The sequence below is a fragment of the Anopheles stephensi genome, chromosome 2, assembly GCF_013141755.1.
Source record: "Anopheles stephensi strain Indian chromosome 2, UCI_ANSTEP_V1.0, whole genome shotgun sequence".
Taxonomy (NCBI): Eukaryota; Metazoa; Arthropoda; class Insecta; order Diptera; family Culicidae; genus Anopheles; species Anopheles stephensi.
The window spans coordinates 27,749,516-27,761,608 of NC_050202.1; the positions used below are offsets into that span (position 1 = coordinate 27,749,516).

The following is a 12,093-nucleotide window of genomic DNA, read 5'->3' on the forward strand; positions in this document are numbered from 1 at the left end:
TTAGATAGACTCAATCGTCGATGAAGAGAAGTGTGTACAATAATCATCCTGTGTTTTAAGTTTATCAGTTAAACCTTGCAGTGTTTTGAAGGTTGTCGTTCCAATATCAATGATGCAGCTGCTCAACAGTTTATCACTGCCACTAGTCTGGAGACACAGCATTTTCTGAAACCGATCAATCTTGATACTCATTTCACTTACCTTGAGTTGGACCGCTTGGAAGAATCCTTTTTCCGATCACCGGTCAGATTTTTCAGCTCCTTCTGCCGCTTCTTCGTCTCACGCCATATCCTGTAGTAGAGGAAGCACATCACGGTGACGGGCACGTAGAACGCGGCAATCGCCGTACCGAAGGTAATGTAGTGATTGGTCTCGATGAACTGTATGTAGCACTCCTTCTCCGGTACCGTCCGTTTGCCCTCGATGTACGGCCAGCTGTAGATCCAGGGTGGCCACAGCAGCAAGCTAATGCCCCAGGCCGCCCCAATCATGATGGCCGCCCGGGTAGTGGTACGTTTCGCTCGGTACGTCAGGGGGCGCGTTACGCTAAAGTACCGATCGAAGCTAATGATCAGCAGGTTCAGCACGGACGCGTTCGATGCGAGATAGTCCAGTGCCAGCCAGGTGTCGCAGATGTGCGGTCCGAGCGGCCAGTAGCCTAGCAGCGTGGTTACCGAAAACAGTGGCATCGAGATGAGCCCGATCGCGAAATCGGCAATCGCGAGCGAAAACAGAAAGTAGTTGCTGATCGTTTGCAGCTGTTTGTCGATTTTGAACGAGATCATCACCATGACGTTGCCGGCCACGGTGAGGATGCTCAGCACGGTCGCGATGATGCCGAGGATGATGATCTGCGCTAGCGAGTAGGTCGGCTCCGACTCCTCCACCAGGACGTCCAGCGTACCGTTGGCGGTAGGCAGCGAGTCGGCCGACGGTGTAACGTTGAAGAACAACAGCTCCTCCACGGCCATGACCGTCGTCGTTGCGGTCGGTATCGATGTCTCCGTCGTGTAGCGTGACAGAAAGCTGTCAACCGTCGTTCGCTCGAACGGAAAGCCACCCATCCTGCTGTCGTTGATGAGCGTACCTCTGTGCGAGCTATTTTTACTATCTTACCTCTGCTGCTGCTGCTGCTCCCGCGTTTCTGTCCCACCGTCAGGAGTTCTATGGTGCCCGTGGAACGGCCAGTGACACCCGTTCCCTTGGAATCGTTCGAAGGCGCCCGCTGCGATACCGTTGGCCTGCGGAAAAGACAACCAAACAACAAAAGTTTAAAATCATGGCCAGCTGTGTTGCGTGATGGGGGCTGTGCAAGAACAACTTTTTTTTTCATCTTCAAAGATGTTCCCACCTTCACGCTGTTGAACAACTTTATTTTAGCAAACTCATGACGCAAACTAATTCATGTGCCGGCTGCCCGTGCCCTGGCAATGTCATTTCTACGCCGCCATCCAGCAGCCCTCGTCAAAATGGGGAGCCCGAACGAAAGGACGCAGCAGTGAGTGGGGCTGCAAACGGTTCGGTATTCGTGATAAAACAAAATGCTGTCAGCCGTGACAGTTCCGTCCCCCGTGTGTACCGATACGAGAGGGTGATTCTTCTCCGTCTTTTCTCAAAAGTCACTGCTTGCTGGGAGGACGCTGTGTCGCTAGAGCTTTCAAAGCACTTTTATATGGTAATGTGCACTTGTTTCTGGGTTGTGGCCCCGGCAAACGTCACTTCACATTCCGATCCATTAGCAATAGAATAACGGACGCGAAGCGAACGGTAAACAAGCAGAGAAAACAAATGATTTTAGGACAGATCGGAGAGTGGATCGATGCATTCGACGTTCCATCCGGATGAAAGCGTCCGTTTGGTTTTGATTCTTGATTTTCGGTGGGTATTGAAATGCCTCAAAGTTCCCATCCGTCATCGGCTTCGAATGTCGCAGGATGGATAATGAATATTTTAGCGAGCATATTAAGCATTCAGATTTTTGCATCAATTATTACTTCACTGAAGAGAATTGCAATTCTTAGTGATACGAAGCTGATCGTTAGCTGTAAAAAAGCTCAGGACTCTTGAAGCTTTATTATCCTTCAACGCCAGCATCTCTTTAGTTTGTTATCGCTTCATCATATTGGCTCGTGCCGTTAGGTCCGAATCAGAAAATCAATTTCCCCCCCCAGAACTATCTCTTGATTGTGTTCTGTCGTCCTAAATTTCATTAACCAATTCGAACTGACCAACATTGCGAGTCGAACTGTTCCAGTTGCTTCAACTGCAACTGGTCTGTTTCAGAGAGACCATAATCGAAAAAGTCTACATCACGACACAATCGGGAGAAAAAAAAACATTCGCTCATGTCCCTCGACAGCACGACTTGACTACTCTGCACACGGTTCATTCTCGCCCCTTAGCGGCCCGGAAATGGAGACATGGAGCCAGGAGAAAAAGGTAAAACGAATCAAGCGTACGTCCGGTTACCGACCGGGATAGCTTGATTGTGCAGGAATGTTTCGATGAAACTGTACCGTGGCGCGTGTGCGAAACACGAGATTACAATCTCGTAACGTTCCCGGCGAGGCAACGGTTGCGGGGTAGAAAAGGCTGGACCGAATATTTCGCGCATCCTTAAACCCATCCACTGGACGGGGGACAGTCCGCAAGGGTGTAGAAAACGGAGAAACCCGGAACGGTAAACGCCCAGTAGAAAGAGAGAGAGAGAGTGTATAAGAAGGAAAGCACACTGGAAGCCAACCATCGCAAAGCGCAGGCAATATCAAGTCGGAAAGCAGCCACGTGGAACGTGAGCGGAATTCGATCGAACGGAAATGAAATTTAGGATCTCTGACACTCTTTCCCTGGTCGCTCGTAGCTCCCTGTCGTTGCCAAATGCATGATGATTTTTTTACTTTACAGAACGGTTTGCTATGAAGAGTGTATCTGTAAAACGATACACATCCACGGACTTAAGTGCGAGTAGAAGAGCAAGCAAAAGCAACTCACAGGAACTTGGACATCTTTAAAATTCCATGAGAGTTGATTTCTTGGTAAAGTGTAATAGAGTAAAAAATCTGGAAAAACATTACTCAGAATAACCCCAATATCCCTCAGTATTGCCAGAGTGCCTCGGTGAGAGTATTCCAACATATTTAAATATTATTTGACATGGCTATCGTTTCGCCTGTTTTAAGAATTCTAATTTTCACTACGTTTTATACAGTAGTCTAAACTAAATCTCTTCCAATGAAATTTATGCTTTAAGCTTGTTGCTAGAATTGTAAAGTTTCAACCAAGAACCAAGAAACCAACCAAGAAACCAAGTCTCGCTCTCAAATAGTGTCCTTACGCTAGAATTGTCAAGCCTTACTCTCAGCTGCTTCTTACGGTCAGACTTGAACAGAAACCTCCACTCCAATTCCCAGAAATGTTTCATCCTGTCTAATCCTTATACGACACTTTGCCACTAACGAAAACAAATGCCTATGGTAAGTGAAATTTACCACCACCCTGTCTCCTTGGGAACTTCAAACAACATCTTCCGCTGCCACACCCGAACTCTCGGCCAAAAATTTATCGGATGTCTAATCAGAGGAAATGAGCACTTACTTCACGAGCACACGCACCGAATGCGGTTGGCAGGCATACCAGCGCTTCCACATGCGTCTGATCCGGTGGGGCGTCGTTTACATGCAAGAAACGATGTGACGAGACGTGCGTAACTGAAACGAACCACAAACCACCCGAAGGCGAAAGGGATGGGACTGACTTGACGGCCTATTCGGAGCTAAAGCGCTCTGATCGGCTGCCAAAAGCCCTACAAGACGATGAAGCGATGCAGAGTGAAATATTGTGAGCAAACTGTTGCGATCGCCATTTCGCTGGGTGACAACTGATTGCTCCCAACCTAACCCTTTTATCGGACCAATTATATGGGGGGGGGGTGATTTTTTGTTGCTGCTTATCAAAAAAAAAATTTTAGTTGATTGATAAAGTCAACGATCATCATGTTAAAACGGCACAAAGCTAAGGGGTATTACAATTTGTGGAAGTCAGTGAAAAGGTCCGGACATACCTTTTAAAAATCTTTTTCCAGAAATACCAATGTCTTTGCAGAACATTTTTGTTATAACACCTGAATCGGGACACATGAAAGCAATAATTGGACGATTAAAATAAAGTCATCATCATCATCATCAACAAGAACCGTTCAAGAATCGTTAAAAGAGCCGTCTTGGACTATTTTTAAATAGATTAGTCGACAAATGGAAATCAGCTTCGGATCCTTGAGCGCTACACGTGTTCATCGATTTTCATAATTGGATCTCCAGTTCAACATGTTCCATTTCCGAAGGCTGGTCTTAGCAGTTGCCTACCTTTAACGATTTACTAGGAGCTTAGATGTTTATAGAATTTAGAAGAGACGGAGCGCTGATTGTTCCAGTTTAAGTTTTGTTAAGGAATAATCACCGTGCCGTTATTCTTCTGTGACGTAGGAACTTTAGTCCAATTAGTTAAAATTTAGTTGGATAAGTTGTGCAAATAGCCTTATTGGCCCACTTGTCCTAGTCTGCCATTTCTAGAAACCCAGTGACTTGATTTTACCATTAGCAGGATAATCAGTCCTGTGTGCGGAAAAGTGGTCTGCATTGGGAACCGCTATCGGCTCAGCCGCTGGACTTCATCGTGAGGACTACTTATACTCCCCTAATGAGTCTTTCATATATTGTAATTGGTCCAATATTCTGTTCCGATCACACTTAATTACACGACACTCTAAGACCTTCTTCATTTTAGTTGTGAGGTTAGCAATTTCAGGAACAAGCTAAAGCATCTCATCAGCAAAGACATTGGGAGAAAAGCATGGAAAACTGCTAAAAAAATGCCCAACCAAAGCAAGAAACTCTTGTTTAGATAAGTGTGTTAATATCGTGTAATGCATTCAAAAAATACAGCGTGCATACATTCCATTTGCTGCCGAGTGGTTCATACTGTTTGCATGTGTGAGTGAGATCTAAAATCAACAAGCTCAACATGCGCAAACATATTTGCTAACTGCCTGCTCGTGCCCAGAAACACTGCCACGGATAATATCGAATGCAAACGAACTCGCATGAATTTCGAATTTATGTGCAAAACAGGGGCAAACAACACACACACACGCACACACGAAACACACAGTTTCCCTGCAGCGGCACGCCGTGTGTGAACGGGGGACGATAATTGAATTTTTATTTGCTCTCCCAACAACTACTAACAAACACCACTACCTGTGCATGAGTGCAAGTACCAGTGCGTTGTTTGTTCTGCAAAACGGTTTGCCTCGCCAATTTGCTTGCCTGTATGACCCCCTCCCCCGGCCAAGCGTTGTAACGGCCGGAAATTACGTTTATAATTTTTGCACCATTCGCCATTACCGGTTTGCTGCATGCGACAACTGGTTCAACAAATTTTGTTGGAAAATGTACCATTCTTAACGCTCACGCTCTCTCTCTCTTTCCCTTCTCCCATCAAGTGCATTGGAAATGGAACAATATTTATGACTGTAAAACTAGCCCGATAAATGGAAGTTTGCAATTGACTTGAGATATATATTGTCTTGGGTACTGTAGGTACGATAAAGCGAAGATCTGGATGCTTGTATGAAATATTGGTCGAACGTACCTAAAGCTAGATGATTTCTAAACTACCCGAAATGCGATACTTCTTAAACTGGCCAAAACATATAATATTTAACTTAAAACATTTATTTAAAAGTGCTCTTCAAGTTTAATTTAATCTGCTGGCTTAGCGAGTTCATTTTTTCGCATTACGGTGGACTTTGTGCCATAAATTTCATTTTAAGAGTTCACAGTAGCTCGGTGCGAGAGTTTTGCGAGTGACATGTGTTATTTAATCCTTTTCCGTGTAAGTAGCAGCAATCGATTTGCCCTGGGAATTACTTTACACCAACCCGTTTTTTTGGTGTGTGTGTGTGTGTGTGTGTGTGTGTGTGTGCATAATAAGCCTCATCATCAGCGCCGGTGCAGCGCAAAACACAATAAGCTTGATCACCGCGAACACATCGCACTGGAAATTAAAAGTTCCAATCAGCGAAAACGAAGCATAATCCGGAATTGATTTTAAGCACGTTTTCCCATTTGAAATAATCCTTCTCAGCCACTGGAGCTGTGGCACCGTGTAGCGCTGGGAACCATCACTTCCAACGCGCTGGCACTGCACCTTCTGCTCAAGATAGTTTGACGCCTTAACTTCCTTCTCAGTATCCGCCCGAAGGACGGAACGTTATCGGTGCCGAGCAGCTGGTGGTGTCATGCGGACAGCAAAGAAAACGTGTCAAGTTGACTGGGGCACACGGCACGCCGTGCAGAATCACCACCACCATTTTAGACATGGGCATGAACTGGGACCACCTCCAACGCCAGTGCCAGTGTCAAGGCACGAACATGACGCGGAGCTTAGGTTTCTGTTCCTGCCGTCATGAGCATGGACCCGTCCCGCGGGTACTGTCCTCCCTTAACCGTTTGCCTGCGCACCGGATGGAGGGGAAAGGTGTTCGTTTTCAGTTCATTCATTTCCGCCGTTAGGGAAGCGAGAAAATTATGATCATCAGTTTCCCTGTGGCTGTGTCCACACGGCTGAAACCAGTCACAGTGTACGGTGGGCGTGATAAGAAAAGCGAGCTGCTGCCAATGCTCCATCCCTAAAGCGTCGCGAAACGCAGGGTGCGCCAGGGTATGTCAAGCAAATATGATTAGACTTCTACACATTCAACAGCTGCCGCCGTCGTACTGTAACACTAATGGCTATGAATTCCTTCCAAGTTGAGATGTTGATAAGAGTACATCAAGAGAGAGAGCATCAAGTTCCTTATGATGTATTCTAAAGATATCAGGAATATATATGCACAGTCTTGTCAAACAGCATGAGCATGAGAAACCCTGGACGCTAGCAGGCCATGCCTTCGGAGCATGCTGGATACCATCCATTGCTGTCTTGTCCGTACTACCACAACGCTGACGCCCTTGTGGCACCGCTGGGACTCCGAATACACCGAACCCTGCTGCTATGCTCCGAGCAACCTTGCTGGTCGTTTGTTGTCGGTTCATTTGATTCATATTTCAACCCGTGTTCTGATTGCTCATTTTTCACGTCTCTAGGGAGGTCTGCCCTGTGTTTATCTCATTCAAATGTTGACGCGCTGCAACTAAAGGCTTGCGAAATAAAACTTAAAAAAGCACACACACACACACCAACTATTGCTTCCGACCCGAAGGCGTTCCAAAAATGAGTTTTCGAGCTCGCAAGAAAAACTGTTTGGCGAAGAAAAGCCAGACAGCTGTTGAAGTTTGTGCCTGGGGAGTAGTTAATGTTTTTTTTGTTGCTTCCATCGCCGTTGCTCTCGGACCCACGGAACATGTTTCTTGCTGTGGCAGGTTTCCTGCACTTCCTTGCTTCTTTTTTTTTTTGTTTTCTTTCGTCCATCACCGTAGACAAGTGAAATATGATTTGATGCTGCACGACAACCTGATAGTATTCATCACTGGCACAGCACCCTATCCGACGGGCGGATGTAGAATGTGGATGCAAAAGCAAAAAAACATCAGCCGCAGTCTGATGCTTCAAGGAACCACGGTCTCCTTCGCTTTTGTGTCTCATGGTGAAGAACAGATTGTGATGAACGAGCCCTGTTAGCTGAAGGTCAAAAAACGGGAAGCATGTAGACTTGCAGAATGCAGATAGGGATAACAAACAAAAAATCACTACGAGTGCTTTCAACTGGGTTTTATCCTATTTGTACGTGTATGTGTGTGTGTGTGTGTTTGTGTTTGTGGAACAGAAAGACAATTCCTGGAAAAATCTATCCGGAACAACGGAATGAATATATTAATTTTCCCACCGCTCGCACCCGTGGGAAAATAGAAAACAACCGTAGCCTTCTCGTGCTGTACGTTCGAGGGAAAAAGAAAAACAGAACTATGCAGCGAGCTGCAGCACTGCAAGAAATAATGTGAAAAGTCTGCACAAACAGAGGCACCCTGCCTGAGCGGCACTATTGCACAATTAATGGCTGAACAATAAATACGAACAAAAACAAGCCAAAGGATGCGCCTCACGAAAGGCGTGATGCAATGTGGGGCAGCCAGCAAACACGGAACTGACACCTGGCCGTCATGTCAAGCTGTGCCGGATCATTGTCTCGGTTGCATAAATTCGACTTCCAGCGATCCAGCGAGCTGCTTAGCTAAAGTCTAAAGCGCTCACAATTGTAGTGCTTTTGCGATGATGTTCTTTTGGGGTTTCGGTGTTTCTACCAGTGTTTCTGATATTGAAGGTTGAAAGACAATTATGTTTGGTGGAAATTCTGGAAAATTTAGAATGCTATAGCTCCAACTAAACCATAGATCAATCTCATTGGTCTGACCTACCACATCTTGCCTTTGAATTGATGTAGTTTATTTTACCCATAGCTTTATATACGCTTACGCACGGAGAGACGGTCTGGGTGGGATTTGATTCCAGGTCCAAGACTGGTGTTGTTGTCGCCTCGGCCTCCGTACCGCCCACAGGTTAAAACAAGAAATAGGTAAATAAAGAGTCAAAGTAACTTTGAAGTAAGGCAAGACCAATCACAAAATGATAGTTTCACAAGGCATTCAGTATAAATTATGATTGGCGATGTAAAGCTTTCGTTGATTTATATAATATACTTCACTTCCTAGACAACCATACCTTACCACAGTACAACAAATACTGTGAGGCACTAGATTTCGGGGATGAACGTTTTATTATTTTAAAAAACGAGATCGACCAACTTATATTTTCATGTTCTACCGGCTTCAGTTAATTAATCAATATTACTGTTGCTTTCATTTATATTTGCAGTAAAAATCTAAACCAAACCAGAAGGAAATAAGAGAATCCTCAGTTTTTTCTTCCTGAACGCCTGTTTAACTTTCCCTCTCGAAGACAAACTCACATCGATGAACCACGTAAGCGCATGCCGGGGTGTGGTGTATCATTAATTATGGCGATGAAAGTTTTCTTATTAAATCTACGACCAACTGTGCACGGAACCGCACCCCGAAAACGTATACTGCTGCTGCTGTGATCAGCTCCGATGTTCGTGCTGTATCTCCTGGCTCAATAACAATTCCACTCGTCCGAACATTGTCCAAGCACGAGTTGGACAACAATTTGACTTGATGCGTATCGTGCCTGTCTCATAGCCGGATAGCCTTATGATTTGATTTTTTTTTTCATGACAACGTACACCTCCCGATGCAACCAAATTTGATTTGGAGTGATAAATCTTCGCATCACACAATACGGTAACAAACGGTATCTTATCCCAATTTGATCTTCACTCACACACACACACACTGGCTTGTACAAATTTTCCCTCCACAACCAATAAATGCCTATTTACTCGCTGCTCGGTCTACCAAGTTTGTGCTAGCGAGAAGTATTTTCTAGCCCTCGGGCGAAGTAAAAGGAAGCCGAACCTTACTCAGCAGCATACTGCGCGAGCAACACCCGGGAGTCGGGCCCGTTTCAAGAGCAAAGGATAAAGTTTTTTGCTGCTGTAAGTTGACCCGCACACAAATGATTGCCAGAAGCCTACGCATCGGGACGTTCCTTTCGCCCCGCTCCCCTCCCCTTCCCCGGAACGCAACCTTCCCCGAAACGAAACGTAACGGAAAGTTTTGGGAAGGGAACACTCCCCACACAAAAGCAATATTTCTACCAAAACATCCAAAACATCGCTCAACTTTCACAGGCTCAGCGTCATCACAATCATTCCACTTCACTGCAAGCGTCTTGGCTTCGAAGCTGTCAGCTTCCATCAATTGGCGGACACTGGAAACCGTTTAGGCGGGCACATCCACATTTTCACAAAACTTAAACTGCGTTCCGGGCGAATTCGGGCAAACTGTTGGCAAAACACAGCCACGCTCACCGGATGGAGAAGATTCATCATTAAACCTTGAGACCACATGCGAAAATCGTCATTTTGTTTATGAAATTCAATTAAAACTTTTACATGCAAAGCCATGATAAGGCAGAATGGGGTTAGATGGTTGGCCGTCTGCCCAAGCCTCCGGTGCGATAAACATCACGGTATGTGTTTGCCATCTGCAGAGTGGATAATCATTTTCCGAGTGATTTTGTTATCAAAACAGTATTCAACGATTCAACGAATTTCGCTGATAGGCTTAGGATACAACAGAGAGTAAACTACGGGTAAACTACTGTCTAAGAAGCCGGAAATAGCTGAGCAAAACCTACCGAGATCGTAGAATAAACTATTCCGCAATAAATTCGTGCAATATATCCGATCGAACTAGATTGCAAGCTTTCAAAAACGTATTCATTAGTCTATAGACACGGCATAAATGCACGCCCGAATAGCATTTTACAAGACATAATCTGTATTTCATGTTCTTAACGATCCCAACTCTTCCATTACATTCGTTTTCCTGGTGAAAGGCACGGAATGATCCAATAACACTGAAAAATGGCACTACCATCTCGGCTGTAGTAAAGGTTGTAAATGATCTGACCATTAATACCAGCAAGAAAAAAAAACAGAAAGCTCGAAAAAAAAAGTCGCCCAACTACATTAACACACAGCGATGGACTCCTTCCCTATTTTCACCACTTTTCAAGCTTATCATCACACGGCTGGATGGACAGATGGATAGATGAGCGAAGCCTAGCACCCCCTTGTGCGGATTTCGGATGGTCTGACATTTCCAGCTTATGATTACACCATTTCGTGGGCTCCGTCTGCTCGACACTGTCCGCAGCCGTCTGGGAGCCGTTGTAAATAATGCTGACACTGGCGGAAATAAGCCACGAACTGTTGCCACGATAGGACACAGGGAAGAGTGGAATGGTATTCTCTTTTTCTCTTCAATTTCTGCGTTGAAGATAAGAATCCTAGGCAGGTTGAACGGTAGACTAGGTCCCTAGGCACACAGAAAGGGAAGATAGAACGAATTTGACTAAATTTTGTCAAACTATCAGCTCGGAACCGGACCGTTTATTTCAGCGTATCAGTGATAAGCATCCTCTTTGCTAGAAACATTTGCCCAAAATCACTACCAAACAGCTGGTCAGGCGGTTCGTATGGACAAAAAATGGTGTCAAACTGACCGGGGACCGTACTCTTCCTCTCACTCGCGCTGCATAATTATCTCCAACTGGCCCACACTCCGGACCCAAGACCCTGCATTCAATTGCAAGCTTGGTCTGCTGCACCTTTTGCCGTGAAGAGCATCGTGAGCGATGCTGAAGATAATTGCATGGGAAATTGCAGCGCCAACGCATGTCATTTATGCGACGCTCAGTGCTTCAACACGACGCTATTTCGCCGGTTTCGGTGAGCGTGGTTCGGCACAGCAAAAAGGGAAGCATTAAAACGAAACCACTCTTGTGCGCCAAGACAACCGAGCAAGCATGTCCTCACATTGGGCAGAGGGCTTATACGCTTCGCCGCACCGTATAACCGCCTGTCGAACGTTGAGCGCACCGAGAACGGAACCGAGAGCACCGTTTGTGGCGGTGGTGGTGGTGGACAGAACGTGAGGATTGTCCGCCCACTCAACAACCCGGAACGCACGCTGGACGATGCAGAGCGAAACGTGACCTTGCGTGAAATGATTACCGGTTTTGGGGGTGGGTTAGATCATCTCGCAAGCAATTTAGTGAGCGAGTCGAAGAAAAAAACCAGGCCGAGAATAATGCTTAACTGTAATTTATGCTAAGTTGCAATCGGCACGAGAAATGTTGAAATGATATCTTTCCGTAACAGATGAGGATTCGTTGGCTATTTTTAAACTAAAGCTTAAACGAGAGAAACACTTCATAAAACCTTGTTGCTCAACTGATGAAACCAAACCAGGTCCTCGCTCTGTTTATCTTGAAGGAATGGAGGATGAGTTGGGGACATAACTATTCTTTTAAACTCACCACTTTCAGAGAACTTGAATGGTTCTCGATCTAAAAAAAAATGAGAAAAATTTGGCTTCAAAACATCTTGACAACGTCAGCTTTTATTGGACATCGCACAATAATAGAACAAACTAAAGAGGAGCTATCCCG

General features: G+C 45.4%; 1 protein-coding gene across 5 annotated transcripts in view; it reads right to left on the reverse strand.

Moving 5' to 3' along the window:
• The window catches only part of LOC118506027 (muscarinic acetylcholine receptor DM1), a 92,385-nt gene that overhangs the window by 33,249 nt on the left and 47,043 nt on the right, over positions 1-12,093 (reverse strand). For all 5 annotated transcript variants that reach the window (XM_036042641.1, XM_036042642.1, XM_036042640.1 and 2 more), the window contains exon 3: positions 202-1,241. In XM_036042641.1, the coding sequence (XP_035898534.1) occupies positions 202-1,064 (863 nt within the window). In that variant the 5' untranslated portion in view covers positions 1,065-1,241. The remainder of the gene's footprint in view (positions 1-201; positions 1,242-12,093) is intronic.